Below are 17,489 nucleotides of genomic sequence, written 5' to 3'. Positions count from 1 at the left end.
ATTGCGGGTTGACCCCGGTAGACATCTAAGCACCACACAGCCGCTTGCTCAGTCCCCTGAAGTGGGATGGTGGAGAAAATGGGAAGGGTAAAAGTGGGAAAACATGTTCGTTGTGGTGTGTTTCTTGCAACAATCTGACAATTTATCAGTAGTATAGTGCAAGATTTGTTTTGTCGTCTTTGTCTAGTGCTATGTCCCCTCAGTTTGAATAAAGAAATTTCCGGTTTATTGTAAGACACAATAATTCTTTAAAGTCCCCTGGACAAGGGTGTAGTATCTCAACATGAAGTGAGAAATGCTTTTATTTTATAGGACCAGGAACATCTTTGAAACTCCCTGGAACTAGCCAAGGTGGAGGCCCCAGCCCAGCTGTTAGGTGTGTGATTTTTTATTTTTTAAAAATGTGACTAGATACAAATGAGCAAATCCTAAATTTCTGAAAATGAAATGCTTCAGATATAAGTGTTTAAATTCTCTATCAATAAATACCACTCAACATAAAGATAATGTGCTTAACACCTTCAGGCCAGTAACTCAATCAGGAAGACCTATTACAGGATTTGTGAGACCCAGCACACAAAGTGGACGGCCAAGTACTATGGAACAGGCTATAAAAACACCTCGAACAGCTCTCACAGCTCGCCCAATTACTAGCGCTTCTGGGAGATATGGCAGGCTAGGAACGGTAAGTTGCTTGACTCTGTTCTCAGAATGATGGCTTTCGTGGTCATAGTGCCTGGTACAGTGGCATTGGAGTTGATTTAAACGCTGTGTCTAAACTCAAGTTTGAAGGAGGTGAGCATTTTTAATTTTTTGTTTAAATTGTTTTCAAAGCAGAGTTTGAAAATGTTGCTTGTTAATTTGCGTGTGGGTTTATATAAAAAATATACATAAATGCACAAATTCACAGAAAATCATGGAAATTCCAAATTCACAAGTTCTGTGAGACTCATTTTTATTCGCTGAAGGCCATGAAAAGACTATGACATGATTTCACCATAAGTATGTTGAAACCTTCTCCAGGTTTTTCAGTTTACTGCAAAACAATTACTAATTTCTCGGTGCTTGTCACTTCAGAAGATAAGGAAAATAAACTATACCAGTTTTATCCTGTTCTGTTGGCAAAACTAATAAACTGCAACTGGCATAAATATGTAATACAGATTAACATCACCTTAATGGCAAAACGTGGTATCTTTTCACTATCCCCACTATTGCAGGTATGAACTGATCTTCCTAATTCTTTCTTGAATATTTTTTCATTATTGTATCCCAACTACCTTCAGTCCATCTAGGAGTTAGTCCCAGCTTCATGCTTAGGCGTGTTACGGAGATAGTGGAGAGAGGGAAGAAAAAGGTAGTTCCAGACGGTGATTCATGCAACCTTGTTCAGGGACTGTGTGGGAGTAGGGCAAATTCCTGACTTTCAGAAAAGATGGAATTCACTAAGAAGGGTCTGTACTGCACAGTAGAGCAGTGCATCTACAAAGGCTTTGTTTGGTTGTGGGCTTTTTGTACGTTACTATTATTTTGAAATTTTTTCAGGAAAAATGTAGGGGATCTTCCCACTTAAAAACTTCTCTCTCCCCTTCAGGCTTCAATGATAACAAATCCAGATGGCCCTTTCATAAATCTGTCTCGACTGAATTTAGCAAAATATGCTCAAAAACCCAAACTGGCAAAGGTACGTACTATTTTGGTTAATGTTGTGACATCTTTTTCTTATTTTCTGGCATCATTCTAATGTAACTGTACATAGGATTGGGGATACAAACAATGATGAACTGTGTTGTAGGTGTAAAGTTCAGAAAAATAGTGTGTTACATATCTTTTGACTGTGGTTACCAGACTTGAATTTGAAGAGGTTATGTTGAAAGTATAACCCATGAAAAACATTTGTATAAAATAAAATATTCCATTGGTAAATAACTTTGAACTGTCTGTATAGGAGTGATGAAGGGCAACTAAAAAAAACCCAGCCAGATGGAAAAAAAACCCAGCAGAACCCTCCCTACTGTCCAGAAATGTGATTCTGTGTACAAATAGAAGGGAATCCTTGCCTAAAAATGTTCAGATTTTTCCCTTTGATTTTATAGCATGAGTTAACACTTTTTATATAAAAAAAATTCATCTTTTTGGTCAGAATTCTTCTTCATTTTAAGTTAAGATCTTATGATTGACAGCCATTGAAATCGAGACTATCTGCCAATAGAACAGCTTTATGCAGGTTATCTGCCCAACTTACGGGCTTCAGCTCTGAGTGGAAGGGACTTGAAGTTGTGTAATGATTTATCACTCTGAGGCCTTTCGGTTGAGTCTTTCCCCAACACACCCAGTTAATTGTATAGATTAAGATGTTTTCTGTGCATACTTTGTTGACAAAAAAGCAACTGTTGGGCTGAGACCAACAACTTGTTTTGCACAAGGCGTCATATGACTACCAGACACACTCCGAGGAGGTATATATGGCTAGCAACATCGAGTCGATAGAACTCTCATGCATTCAGTCTATTTTGAGAAATGTAGTGGTGAACACTCTTAGAAGACTAGCAATACCTAATAACCTGCTGATGGAAATTATCTCCTCCAGTCCAAAACTTTAGTTAATAATTTTTCATAAACAATTAGCAAATTCCTTTGTTTTGTAAAACCTGATCTAGACTGATGTAAGGCATTGCTTTTCAATGTGGTTTTCAACGGAAATAAATGTTGGGTGATTGCACTGTGTTCTCCACCTGCTCCTTACATCTCTGTCCCTTGGCCTCTTAACCAAACTAGAAAGAACAGATACCAAATATAGTAAATTCTAGTCTGATGAGATAATGAAAGACTTCCAAACTATCATCTGAGGGCAGTTATGAGTCAGTTCTTTATCAGTTCTGAAAAAACTGCAGGCTTTTTGTCCAATTATGTCCTTGCCAGCAATCAGCCAGCAAACACGTTATTCTAAATCCATCACAGTCTGTAAAGTAGGGAGAATGTAAGAAACCTGGGAAGGATTAAGATACACAAGACACATCCGTAAGAAACTAGGATTAGTTCTTCTCCTTGAAGACAGATAGCTTTTAATTGTGTTTGGTTAGCTTTCAGATTAAATATTTATTTTCAGCAACAGCTCTCAGGAATGAGAAATGTATATATTTTTAACAATTTCTTTTTTTTTCATTAGCATTTTCTGGGATGTTTTCTATCTTCCTTCAGTTTTGTATGAAAAGGGGCTTAAGCCAAAAAATGTAAAGCAACAGTCATAGAAACATCCATAGGCAGCAACTGTACTTGTCAGTATTATGAAGCTAATACATTATGACATTAACATTTCACACAGAATGGAAGATCTAAGTTTAAATTTGGAGCTACATGGATTTGTAACTTTTTTTTTTTTTAAACAAGACAGCATTAAGGCTAAAGCCAAACAAAGCAGGAGGTGAGACTGCAGACTGCACTCTGTGTTAAGGATCGTTGATTAAAGTTTTAAAACTCTTTGAGCTGTCACTTCTCCCAGGTGCAAAAAGATGATAAATCTTGCAACGATTAAATTCACATAATTAGCCTGTGTTGGTATATACTCCTCCTATGTACTTCTTCTTTATGTGATTGCAAAGTACACTCATCACATCTTTTTTTAAGTTAGATTATCTCTCTTTTCATTGCACGACTAGGTCTCCCGATGTTTTGAAGTATACTGGAATGTGGCTTCTCTCTGACAAGCATCAGCCATGTTAAGCGTTATCGCAGGAAACTGCATAGTAGACATAAGAGGTATCACCTATTGCCAGAGAGAGCCTCTGGTAAATCTCAGTTAGCAACTGGTTTATGGCATGAAACAAGATATTTTATCTTTTTTAGCTTTTGGATTTTTAATAGAGTTATTAAGATAACTCTAGATATTTTTATCCAAGTGAATGTGCAGTCATTTAAATCCTTTTGAAGGTCAGGGCCTATAGATAACAGCAGTAAATTCCTTGTGCCAGCCATGAGAGAAAACATCTTTTTTATCACTTTAGATTTACTCACTTTTACTGAATGCTTCCCTGTCATTGAACTAGAGGAGGAAATGTTCTGCTACTTCTTTATTTTCTATTCTTTTGTCATCCACCTGTTCTAACCTCCCTATAAATGTGTGTTTATTTATAAATATTTAATGTCTTCCTGGGAGAAGAGACCAACACCCACCTCTCTACAACATCCTTTCAGGTAGTTGTAGAGGGCAATGAGGTCTCCCCTCAGCCTCCTCTTCTCCAAACTAAACATGCCCAGCTCCCTCAGCATCTCCTTTCTCTTTCTCTTGTCTCCAATGACAATTCATTAGTAATTCTCTAGTTTCCTTAAGGTAAATCTTTTAAGAATTTTATCTAAGAAAAGCTGGCAGAAGAGTCATGGAAGCTGTTAGAAGACTGATTTCCTGTTCTTTATTTCTTTCATTGTGGGACAATATTTTCTTATTTTTTTATAATGAATAATGAGAATTTAGAAAAACATTCTGTTCTTTTGAAGCAATTAAGACCTGGGATTTGCATGCAGAAAAAGATCAAGGTTCAACTCAATTGAACTTTGTGTTGCTAGCACCCATACTACATTTCTGGGAATAGAGGCTTCTAGTCTCCATTTGGTTATCTTTAATATCTCCATTTAGTATCTTTCAACATAATTTTGTTCACTTAAAACTCCACCCCAGTAAGTTGTTATATGCTGTTGTATGTTCTAGTGTGGAACAGCTGCAAGGTAGTATGACTTGCTTAGCTTTTTACAGGAGTAAATAAAGATGCATTTATATTGCCGTGCCATTGTTGTGGGTTTATGAGCAGTTACCGCAACACAGCTGATGCATGTAACTTACTTTAAGCTTTGGTGTTATGATGATGTGTTAGAGTTTCAGAAGCACAATATTGTTATATTGTTATACATTGCAAAAAGTCTTTGTTAGATCACTTGTTGATTTTACAGTTAAAAACTTATGAAAATGGTATCAGGTTTTCAAATCTGTATCCACTTTCAAATTACAGCTGGCTTTTTTTTTTTAAGTGACTTTGAGGATCAAAGATAAGAGACAATTCCACTAATCTCTTGCAACAAATTAAGAATTAAAATGTTTTCCTGTCATGGCAATGTAGCACATCTATAGTTTTGGTCTATTCAAGTCTTAATTAAATGTAAACATCAGCAATTGTGATGTATGAATGTAATTGCTTTCACAAAGAATTATTTTTTGCCTAGCATAATCAAGATTCTGTATTTCTCTAAATAATATCAATTTTTATCTTCAAATGTGATAATGTTTTAAATATTCTTGACAGGCGTTGTTCGAATATATTTTTCACCATGAAAACGACGTAAAAAATGTGAGTAATTCATATGTTCCATTTTCAGTTTTTATTATGTATCATTTGGTTATTTCTTTTAGTATTCTGCTAAACTAAGGATTTAGGTAGTACATCACAGCTGAGTACGAAGGTGAAGCATTACAAGTTGTTTAAGGGAGAGAAGTCCTTTCTTATAGGGATGATAATCAGAGACGATAGTTTGCAGATACCAAGATACGGATTGCTTTCTTTTTTGAGAGGCAAAACATTTTAATGCTTAAAACTAGGTCTGTTGTCTATCAACATGATAAGATCCCTGTATCTAATGGTTTCATGTTAACAGAATTTACTGGAGCCTAAGCAGTAGCTGAAACTACACGTCAGGTAGCTCAACTGCCTAGAAAGTTCAGAGTTCCTGAGGCTTCAGAGTAAACAATAAGTTTCAGAAGGCTGTCCGTTAACAGAAGAAGGTGAAAATACCTGACAAAATAGTTAGTGATTGAATTGAACATCATTTGACATTTTTAACTACTGAGATGGTTGTTCATTCATTTGGGTGAATAGGCAAGAAAAGTATTTGGTGAAACTGCGGAAAAAGAAAAATCAGTACGACTTTTTCTAGAAGTTTAATTCCATAGTGCTGAGGTGTTTGGTGGCCTCAAGAGAAAGATAGTGTCCGTATGATTGCCTATAACATTCGTTCTCCGAAGTTTTCCTGATTATACCGTTGCCCTCGTACCCTGTCCAAAATGTTTCTAATGTGGTTCTTCTTATGTTACTGCACCGAATGGGTAAGATCAAGTTTGGGTACATACTGTTTAAACTTTCAGAAATAACAAAGGTTGCAGAACATTTTTGGCAGTTCATCCAGGGAAATAATTAATTTATTCAATGAATGAAGTGTCAAAATATTTCATTACTATGTTAGATATATGCACCCAGTTGAAAAGGAATCAGATGTTTTGCTTGAAGTTTGCTTGAAAGAACCGTTTGTGTCAATAATGCATAGCTGACTAAACAGTTATTGAATTTTCTGCAATACTACTAACCGGTTGTGATTAGATCTGAAGTTAAACTCTCTCGTTAATCAATAATGTACAATAAAATATTTTGTTGTTGTTGACATAGATCAGAACCATTTCCAAATGTACTGCTATGTGAAGCTTTTTAATCTAGTATCAAATGATTATAGTTGTACCCTGTCAATTTATTGCATAGCATTCTTTTAAGAGGATTGAGATGCAGTGCACTGTTAATCCAAAATATGGTTGAAACAGTCAGAAATGTCAGAGAGAAATAGAAATTGACATTTATATATTCTGATACTGAATGTGAAGAAAGTGCCTAGGTTTTATGCCACTAATAATTAAAATGTATGTTGTTTGTAACTGAGAACTCTGTTCGCTAAGAATAAAAGGGTAGCTTGATAAGATGCCACACGTGCCTGTGACCTACACTTTAAGGACATGCAGGATCTCTAGGCTAGACAGATAATTTCATATGATGCAAGGAATTTTCCAAGCACTCCAGAAAAAAATGGTAAGATGTTTTTACACTGTGCTGCATGTATTTTGAAATCCTTGCTGAGAATCCTGAATTGCTGTCTTGCAGGAAAAGTTTTGCCTATGTTTTTTTATGTACCCTGGCCATTTGAATAAATATCCATAAGCAAAGAAGTGCCAGCTTAGTCACCACTGTTTGTTGTGTAATGAGAGGGAGATCAACGTGTTTGGTTAATGATAGCATCTTGTAGGGAAAAAAATTGTGCCACACTTCACAGTATGAGGTGTCTTTATAATGTAATGTGTGTTTCTGAAGAGGTTTTTTTTTTTAACTTTTCAGTTTGCTTTCTCTCATTTGCTTTCGTTCCTCATTTCTTCTGCACTTTCTACACCATTTTCAATATAATTCTGTTCTCCAGACTCTCCTCCCTTCCTTTTGAACCTCATCTCCATTATTTTTTCTTAAACAAAAAAAAAAGAAATACTTCTGTTTAAACTTGACTGCATCACTCGTGCAGTCATGAGTTTCTTCACCTCTCCTACCAAGCGCATTTCACTAATTGATTTTTTTGCTTCTGCCTGAAAAGAATTTGGTCGCTTAGGATTCAGCAGAGAAACAGCACATAAGTTAACTGTTTAAAAGTTGATCTGGATCTTGCTTGATCACCCATGAGAACATCCACTGGCATCTCTCACATCTTTGTATTACCTGCTACTGCGTGATGTTGCACATTCTTAAAAAAAAAAAAAACACTTTTCTGCATGAGGTGAAATGAAAGAGCTTGGGAGGCTTGGAAGCCTGAGAAATTGGCTTAAGTTTGTTACTGTGTAGACTGAAGAGCCTCTACTTGTGGATTTTCTGCATGGGTAAAATTGGAAGACCAGTTCCTGCAGTTTTGGCAAATAAAACACAAAAGTAGTAGTGACAATATCCTTCCTTTGTCACTGTGCTGATCTGGAACAGTCTGTGCTGTTCTCAACAGCATTATTATTTAAGAAGCAAAGGCAGTTTTATTATTTATCTTCCGTTCAGTATTCAGCCGGTATATAGAAAGAGGAAAAAAAAAGCCTCAGCAATTTCAGTTGAGAAATATCATTAATCAGTGTGCATTCAACTGGACAAATAATACTAGGAACTTTGTTCAAATTAAAAGTAAATACATCTGTAATCTATCAATTATCAGAAATGTCAGGATGCAAAGAGAGAAGCACTGAGCTTTTTCAGGACTTGAAAATGTATTCAAAAGTCTTTCATCTTATTTAATGAAAAATTAGACACTTTTCTGAAGAAATTACTATTGAATTTTCTATGCATTGTACTGTCCATTATTGTTCTTGACTTGTTTCATTTTGAACACGTATACTTCATAACCGACCTTCTGTACGCCTTGAGCTATTTCTGAAAGCCATCTTATGGGCTAAACGCTCTAAGAGCAGGGAAATGTTAAAAGACTTGTCCAGAAGGAGTTCAGTTGCTGCTTTTTGTCGGCAGTAGGCTGTGACTTCATATTCTGCCATTATTCACGGGTGGGTAATGATGACAAGACACTTTGTCCTGAGGAAGAAACATGAGTGTACGGTATATACTTGGGGCCAGAAGTCACGACCTCTGATATTTCCTTAGTTCTTCCTAATACACTGACATTTATACTTTCTGATAGAAATCCATTTATAATGGAAGTATGTTAGATTTACAAACTATAGAAATACAGAAGGCAGTCAGCAAAAGAAATTGTGCTAAATTGACTGTGGCTAGTGTAATTTACTCAGCTGTCTTGTAGACTGTCCTGTGTGGATTTGGCTACAAATAAGACTTTAGTCAATAACTATTGCCGGGAGAATTACTGCCATTCAACAGCACCCGAAAGAAGCAGCAGACGCTTGCTATTGTTTCCATCTATCTTAATTTCTTGGTGCATACAATACTATGTATGAAATTACCAATTTTCAAACAAATGTACATTTACCAATTTAATTTTACAATACAATAGTAAATTACTACAACCCTACAAGCTGTTTTCCAGCTGATAGACAATTTGGAAGTCTTAGTTATAAGGAAAGTTATAAGCTAAGGAAAGTAATGTTAAAAAAATGAGTCTCAGAATCATGCTAAATAGAGTCACAATTAAAGAATCTACATTCTTTTTCATTTAAAAACAGCTCTGAAGCATTGTTTGAGAAAAACTTTTTTTTCAAATGGAAAACCCACTAAGTATTAGGGGCGGTTATTATTTTTATTTGCACAAATATAAGAACTGAGAGTAAAATAAATTTGTTCTGAAAGGCTTCCCAGGGCTAATACTGTAATTGAAATGGGCTCCTGCGTACATGAGTAACTATGGAGTAACAATTTCATCTGACCAGCATTTCCAGATGATGAATTATATCCTAAAGCTTATTAAAACTTTTGGGACAATCAGTGGGTTGTGGGTTTTTTTCTGATATGTACATTAGGAGCAGAAATCCTTAAAAGGACATCCCGGTATCTGCCAATCCACAACCTGTGCTGATTTTCCCTTCTAATTATTAATGTGACTGCACCAACATTGAGCAATACACAGGAGTGCAGGATGTAATACTTACTACTGCTATTATAGATTGGTTTAAAATTAACATGCTGTGCAGATTGAACATCAATTTGTACCTAAACTGTGCAATTAAAAAAAAAAAAAATTTGCAGGAAACTGAAATTGAAATATGCTAGCAGTTGGAATTGACATGGCAAGGTGAAGGCTTTCACTTTTAAAAGTCTATTTTAATCAATTTGCTAACATTTCAAAGGCCACATTGTCGAAAGATTTTGTTGTAATACCAGCAGAAAGTCGATAACTACTAGCATGCAAAAAGTTGACATTGATATGCACAAAGCCTTTTCAGGCAAACACTTTCTAGAAAATTATGGTAACATTTGTAGTATTTTTGGATTAAAGTTTTTTGTGATAGCTTGTAAAGTGTCAGAAACAGGATTTTCCTGTTCCTTTCCTACTTCCTTAATAGGAAAGTACAAAAACATGACATAATTTCAGAAACTAACTTCAAAATGAAGTCATGCTTTGTTTCTTGATGTTAGTAATAAGATCCCAGTAAGAGCTGATGATCTGCCCCGACAGATAAACTGCTGATGTCAGTGCCTTCTAAGCCTGAAGCGGTCTTAGTTCCCCTTTCCAATAGCAGCCAGAATTGTTAGCCTTGCATAAAATAGATATCAGAAATAATTAGGGTACCAAAAAGAAAGCTGAATGTGTAGCTACAGAAGGGATCGTTTTTTGAAATTCAGTCCTTCTTGAATACTTGTCATCACAGCACTCTGAGGAAAACTCTTTGAAGCACGTTATTTGCAGTGTGATCCTTACTTTAAGTGGCTGCTCATGCTGTGCTGGAAGCAGGTATGGTGTTTGACAGACACACACATTGTTTATACATTTGTAAATGCAACAGAAGTAACCGATGTTTTAACATCAACCACTTTCCCAAATTTTCCCAGTACTGGAACAAAATTTCTTACATACCTTCAGATGAAAAAACGTATCTGTCTGGAAGGGAAAGTGATAATTTCTGTCTTGAAGCAAGCTTCTTCCCCATTATAGCTGTAGTGTCCAGAGGCCCTGTTGTACAATTTGTGAAGCCATTAAGAAACAAAGGGCAACCGAGATAAGAGCTGCCATCTGAGGTCTTCAAGGATTCCACCTAACCCGAAGAAATGGTGTCTTGAGAGTTGTAAGCTTTCCTCGGTTTTCTCTCTCCTGTCACAGAGGCAGGGAATGACAACTGTCTCTTTCTCTTGAGGACAGCATCACTGCAACTCCTTAGCCTGAATTGCTAGAGAAAACAAATTATTTTCTCACGGAGACAAGAGAGAGCAATTTGTTTAAGCAACTTTGCTGTGCTATGTCAAATCTGCACCCTGTTAATTACCTGCAGCCTCATTTTACTAGCAGGAAGAACAGGAATCGAACACAGAAGTAGATGTCACTAAATTAGGCTGTTTCTAGTATTTCAAGTATCCAGATTATTTTTTTCCTGGAAATTATTGGTTCCTCTGCTACTGGGTGGCCGCTGCACAGAACTTTTCCATGTTGTTCCTAATATATAGCTAGTTTCTGATTTCTGTGGTCTGCAAAATGTTTATGAAAATGAAAAAAAAGGTTTGTTATAAAAATACTGCGTTAAAGCTTTTTAGACTATTTCTGATTATATCCCTAAAATACAAGTAGCAAATGTAGCGTGGCTTTGACAGGTTCTGGGGCAAAATGGAATTAAAAAAAAAGGAACAGTAACAATTGCTTCTTTGGTATGTTTTGGTACAGAGCACACATCTATTTGTTTTAACAGAAATGCTGATATTATAGCTAAAACATGAAAAGCCATAGATTCTGTCTGGGGTGGCTGATGGTAGCCCATTGACTAGAATACATACTTTTCCAATATACCAGGTAAAAGAGATTTTAGACCTCCACCCTCTTCAATAGCTATCTGTTTTTTAGAATATTTATTTAATTTTCCTATCTGTCATAAAATAATTACTTACCTCACAGACTTTTTAAAGGAAGAAGTATTCCTTACTGTACACATTTAAGCATTCCCAGAAGTGGAGGCACTCTGATATTAGCAATGAGATGACAATTTCTACAATATTTGAAACTGGCTGAACCGATTTCTTTATTTTAGTATATATTTGCTTGTTTTTAACAACTTTTATTGAACAAGGATGGGAAGCTTGGAAAAAGTATGTTGGCTTACACAAATATTCTATATGTTCTGAAGCAGCACTTCAGGACTCTCATCAAATTTTATATTTTCTCCTTGAATTACTAGAAGCTATTTGGATGACATGTTCTTATAGGGATAAATTATCCTTTCAGCTACTTAATGCACTAAGCTATAAAAATAGTGAATGTAAAGCGGTGCCCCCACCTCACGTTTGCCCGGACTTTTTGTTCAAAATTTTCTCTTTACAAAAATGTTCACATTGTTCACTTCATGTTCTTTTTCTTTGTGTAAACATTGAAGGTATTAATGTTAAGATGATGGGTTTGTTTTGGAAGGCTCTAGATTTGGCAGCCCTTGCCACGGAGCACGCACAATTCAAGGACTGGTGGTGGAAAGTCCAAATTGGGAAGTGCTACTATAGGTAAGCCGTTGTTCGTTTCTGCTGAGTGAGTCTGAGTGCAGGCCCTGGAGTGCTGGCTGCATTGTGCAGTGCTGAACACTGAGAAATAGTTCAGTATTTACTTAGAGAGGGCTGTGCTTACAGTTAAATCTCCCTTAATTTACAAGGAGATTATGTTCAACCGCTTGAGTTAAAGGCATCAACATTGAGTACCTGTAAGTAAGTGAATTAGTTGCATCTTCACCTTTGTTAGTGTTTTTCGAAGTCATCGTTTGAAAAGTCAGTAAATAAACGCCAAGAACTGCTGTTAAAACACAAAATGAATATTACAATATCAGCTTGAGAAATTAACTGTCAATGAGGGCTTCAGATTGATGAAATAATAAAAAATGAAATATTCACGTTAGACACTTTGTGCCAGAGGTACGTTGCCCCAGAAGTACCAGTTCCAAAGATGCCAAGGTCTCAGGGCTGGCACCCCGTGCCCGAGCATCTGATACAGATGACTTCGGAGTACCCCGACACTGTGCAGCATTATGCCTCTCTGAGGAAAGAATGGGAACAGCAGGGAGGAGAGCTTCTTGCAAGCAGCTCAAAGTGGTTGCTGAGGGTCTGGCTATGATTGTAGCAGCCAGTTCTACCACATCAGGTGAAACTCCTCCTGATACAACCCTGCTTCCCATAATTCGAACAAGTACTGCGGCAGCTCTCCCTTTCATTCTTTACAATGTGTTTGTCCTGTGAATGTAAAACATATGGATACTGTATGGGTTGTTAAAAAACGGAAGCATCATCTGCAGTCCTTACAATTCTGTAAGGAATTCTTATACGAACAGGCTGATAATGCAAAGCAGTTAGCCCTTTAAAATTCCATGTTGTATCTTGGCTTGAAACCATGCTTCTTTTTAGATGCCCGAACTAATGACATTCTTCACTATTCTTAACCTTTATTTGACATTCTTGAGAAGATTAGACTGGTTTGGGTTTTTTGAGCTTAGAGGTCATTCATAACTTTCAGAATTTTTATGACTAGTGTTACAGAAACTAAAGCATCCAAGCAGGCACATGTGCTTCCGGGATCCAAAATTACCTTATGTCCCCATTGGCTGTGTTCCTTTGTTTTGGCCGACTTGTTCTGCCTGTGTTTAGTGTTTCTTCACCAAGTATGTGTGGTCTTTGGCTGAAGAAAAGGCAAGGCAATTTGCATGTGAGAAAGTGTACCTTTTTTGCTGGTGTTGAAAGGGTGCAATCCTCTTAATTTTGTTGTCTATATAGCATTTATAGATTACTGCAAAATATTCTGCAGTAAAACTGCAAAACAAATTTGAGATGAAACAGACTTCTGTGAGGTTCATGTGCCATGTACTGCTCCCTCCCAAGTGATCTGCTTGGATGGTCTTAAGCTGTGGTGCCGTTTACAATACAGTGTGTTTTCAGCACACGGTTAAGGATTTTTCATATCAGCAACAGAAATTTCACCATTTCCCATACAAGGCTAGGAGAAAGTGTTTTATAGATGATTAAGCATTACCTAAACTTTACAGTGGAAAGTACCTGCGTGATCTTTGTCATGAGTGGGGAAATTCTACTCCAAAACCATGTGGGTAGAGGTTGAGGCATGACTTTAATTGCCCATTTCCTCCTGTACAAGGAGCAGGAAGTGTCCTATGAAAACAAGCACATCATTATTCAGTTAGCACCAAAAAGCTGCATGTACAAAAGGGGGCCAAATTTCATGATTTTCCCTTTTTCATCGTTTTGAATGGTTGTCTTTGTAACCTTAATATATTTAACGGCATAAGTTTCGTTAACATGCACACAAATATATGACCTTAAAGTATGCTTTTGGACAGTTCATGTTTGGCTTAGTGTGCAGTGCTTCATTATTTAATAAGCTTTTTTTAAAAGGAAACCAACCAACCAACCAAACAAATACTTTCTATATCTGTTGTCTCTTTAGGTTAGGATTATATCGTGAAGCCGAAAAGCAATTTAAATCAGCTCTGAAGCAACAGGACATGGTTGATACAATCTTGTATTTGGCAAAAGTAAGTCATAGGTTTTCTTGTTTAAGAATGAAGTGAAATTCCAGACTGTCCCTGAGAAGTCCATACACCAGAATAGCTGAGTATTGAGCTTGATACGCCATTAAGTTTAATAGCGTGTGATCTCCGTATAGACCAGAGGCAATGGAGGCTAACAGTGGAAATTGAAGTCTTATCGTTTACAAAAAGATTTTGGAGCTTCCAGATTTTACACAAAGAAAAAATAAAATCTCCTACGTTACTGTATTCTTTGCTCTAAACTCCTATGAGGATTATATAGCTAAAGGATTATTGGAGTTCCAGTGTGAAGAACAATGTAGCTATATACGGTCTCCTAGGAAACTAATGCAATAAATCAGTAAGTGAAGAGTGAAGCTCAAAATCCTAGTTTCACAAGCAAAATCAAAACAAAGTGAGCTTAAAGGAAGCAGTCGGAGACCTTGAAACAGAGAATGTTCTGTCAAAATAAGGGCATTAAAAGCTTTAAAGGAACAAGTGGCACGACTAAGCCTCAGAATTACTTGTTTACCAGGGCGCACATCAGGTTCTAAACATTTCCCAAGACATTCAAGAAAAGGTGGCCTGTGAGAAACTAAAACTGCATTTTTCTTACTCTTGTCCTAGAAAGAGATGCAATCGGTTGCTCTTTATCAGCTCCCTTTAAGCCAGCTGTCACAGGCCTATCCAGAACTCATCACTTCTAGTGAATAATTGAGATATTCGTATTATGATACTTCCTTTACCTTCACATTTCTTGAGCGATTACATTTTGTATTTAAGTGATCATCATTACTATCTGGAGACTTATCTTCAATACAGCAATTGGAGTTAGTTTACTCAATCGGGCTTAGTAATTTTAGATTTCTGTCACTACCAGGAGTCATTCTGCAAAACGCGTGAGCTACACAAAGCGATTAAATTGGCGGAGTAATTGGATTAACAAATAGTGATTCGTTCTGGGATATGCATCCCCCCGCAGTATTACTAGCTCAAGTAGGAGCTGCATTTGAACTTCCACCTCCCACTCCGTAGACCAGCTCGCTCAAGTATAAACCATCGCAGATGATTTAGTGACTGTGGGTGGACAGGCAATAGAGTAGGACACTGAGATATAGCTCAATCTGACAGTACTGAAAAGGTAAGACTTGAGTTAAGCAGCCATTAAAAGAAAAAGCAGGATTGCATCAAGTTCTGTGCAGACTGATACTACAGTACTAGTTAGTTTTCTGTTTACATTCATTATTACAACAGCTATCTCATTCTTTAAAAATATTTTCCTTAAAGCTAACTCTTCCTTAAAATGTAATTTATGGAAAGATAAAAAGAACAAAAGAAAACTAAAAAAATAAAGAGTCTTTAAAGAAGTCAGGGCTGCTGAGAAGTTACAAAGCATTTCATGACCCAGAAGAGCTGGGAATGGGATATTTTTACTAGAGATAAGAGAGATACCAAAAAGAAAATGGGGCTATTTTGCATTTAGCATCTAAAACTTAATGACTATAGCTGTCGTATTCTTAAAGAGCAGGTCTCCCCAAAGCAGCTGCAAGTAGGTGGAAGATGTTCCACCTGTCTCTTAATTTTTTTTGCCGCTGATCCGGACAGCAGCTCTGCAGTCTGCAGAGATGTTGGGCAGTGTGATACGCTGCTGGATATGGGAATTAATGTAGTAGAGGACTGTGGCTGTGTTGCCTTAGCATGATATTTGCACAGAGGTTCTGTAGCGAGTGCATCTTTGGAGTGCACCTCCAGATGAAGCAATAGAGCAGACCTGAGTCATAATGCTCAGAAAACATTCTTCATAAGCAAACATAAAAAGGTGAAAAAGGAGCAGTTCTAGTGGAATTCCCTATCCTCCCATTTTTCACATTTTTTGCCCTAAGAATATGAAGATAGCTGTGCTTCATAGCTAGATCGGGTCAAAAACCAAGCAAGCAAACAAAAAACCATCTAATTAAAATTTTCTCTCAGTTAAAGCAAAGAAAATATGAAATTATTTGTAGGTATGGCAGTGTGCAGTGGCTTACTAGACATATTTAGGATAAATTGTACAAGTCACTTACATAGGTGATACTTAGGAGTAAAACAACCAGCCAAGGTTCTTCTTAATTAAGAAGTCACACCCAGCTATCATGTATTCTCTTTCATCTGTGTACTTTCCACTGAAACTCTTTACAGAATAATTTAGTTGTAGAAAAATGTTGCTAGAAGAAAATAAGGAGCATGACAGTCAGAGGGGGGACAATTATTTAAAGTTAAAATTTAACGCAGGCATAAAATTAATCAGAAAGTACTACGTGGTTTACTATAAAACTATAGCAAATGACTTGAAGGCTGTTTTAGATACAGCAACGTGCCCAGATAGAGTGCATTAGAAATAAATTGTTGATTTAAAGCATATTCATTGATGGTGTCATTAGTGCAGTTCTGGTCACACCCCCCAAAAAAACACAAGCCCTCACTCTTTTTTTGCTTTTCACAAGAAGGAATTAGTTTTCTAGTCTAATGCAGGAAACACAAGTACATGTTAGCAAAATGACTGGAAAAAAATGCCGTTTGTTTTTTTTTTCTTCTTGCCAGTGACCGATTTGAAATGGCATTCCCATTACTAGGAAGACACTCACAGTCAACGGCTCTTTGACAATTAAGAATGTCACTTGAGTGGTCATAGGAAAGAATTCTTTGCAAATGTCTACAGTAGTATATATCTATAGGAATCCAAATAAAGAACTTATGACTTTAAGTAGTGTTTTGATTGTTGGCACTTAAAAGTCCATGAAGGTCAAGGGCAGACGCAGAAAATGTTTGGAGGTTTTTCAGGTGTTCAGTTAATGTTGATATTTTTCTTACATAGCATCACAAAATGCTTGTGTCAGGATACCAGTCACAGATTCTTTCCCTTTTTTAGTCATATGAAGTATTAGCACTATTTAATGTAATATTTCTCCAAACGGAGCACTCAAAACACTTTTCCACTTGGTGTGAGATAGATTAATGACTCTAGCCATTTAGTTTCCCAAAGTTGGCGTGCAGGGCTTTTTCCTTTGCTGTAGCTGTATTTACCATACCCCCCAACAGGGGGACTTCACAGTTGAACTTTCAGGTAGCTGCAGAGGTGGTATGTGTCAACATAGGGATGTCCTCTATCCAATTCTCACACGTTATCCACATCACACATTGTCACAATCAACACAGAAGCCAAAATCACGGAGACCAAACTGCCCTCTTGCTGTTGTGGGATTTTATTGTTTGTGACAGCAGAGGTTGGCAGAGCAGTAAGGAAATTGGAAAGTGTCACTGCTCTGTCCAGTGCAGCCTTATTTGACTAAGTAAAATATTTTGGTATTGCAGTACTATCAACCTGAAGATCCAGTTCTTTCAAGCCTAAACATAAGGTTTTTTCAAAATAAACAGGAAGATATCAAGGTGATACCTTCACCTCACTGTCAAAGTATATTATTTTGGTATGATAATAAATAGCAAGATATTTTTTTGGTTTATTCGTAATGTCTAGATGAATTAATAATGTCTAGAT

The 17,489-nt window shown here is 36.7% G+C and overlaps 1 protein-coding gene across 3 annotated transcripts in view; it reads left to right on the top strand.

The window, feature by feature from the left end:
* The window catches only part of TTC8 (tetratricopeptide repeat domain 8), a 42,948-nt gene that overhangs the window by 16,510 nt on the left and 8,949 nt on the right, over positions 1–17,489 (top strand). For 2 of the 3 annotated variants that reach the window (XM_054200294.1, XM_054200292.1), the window contains exons 4-9: positions 313–376; positions 526–685; positions 1,595–1,684; positions 5,295–5,339; positions 11,848–11,933; positions 13,873–13,960. In XM_054200294.1, the coding sequence (XP_054056269.1) occupies positions 313–376; positions 526–685; positions 1,595–1,684; positions 5,295–5,339; positions 11,848–11,933; positions 13,873–13,960 (533 nt within the window). The remainder of the gene's footprint in view (positions 1–312; positions 377–525; positions 686–1,594; positions 1,685–5,294; positions 5,340–11,847; positions 11,934–13,872; positions 13,961–17,489) is intronic. The other variant, XM_054200293.1, reaches the window with a different exon arrangement.

This window comes from Rissa tridactyla, chromosome 4, assembly GCF_028500815.1.
Source record: "Rissa tridactyla isolate bRisTri1 chromosome 4, bRisTri1.patW.cur.20221130, whole genome shotgun sequence".
NCBI lineage: Eukaryota > Metazoa > Chordata > Aves > Charadriiformes > Laridae > Rissa > Rissa tridactyla.
Note: the sequence above shows the minus strand (reverse complement) of the source record. Positions and strands in the feature narration are given on the sequence as shown.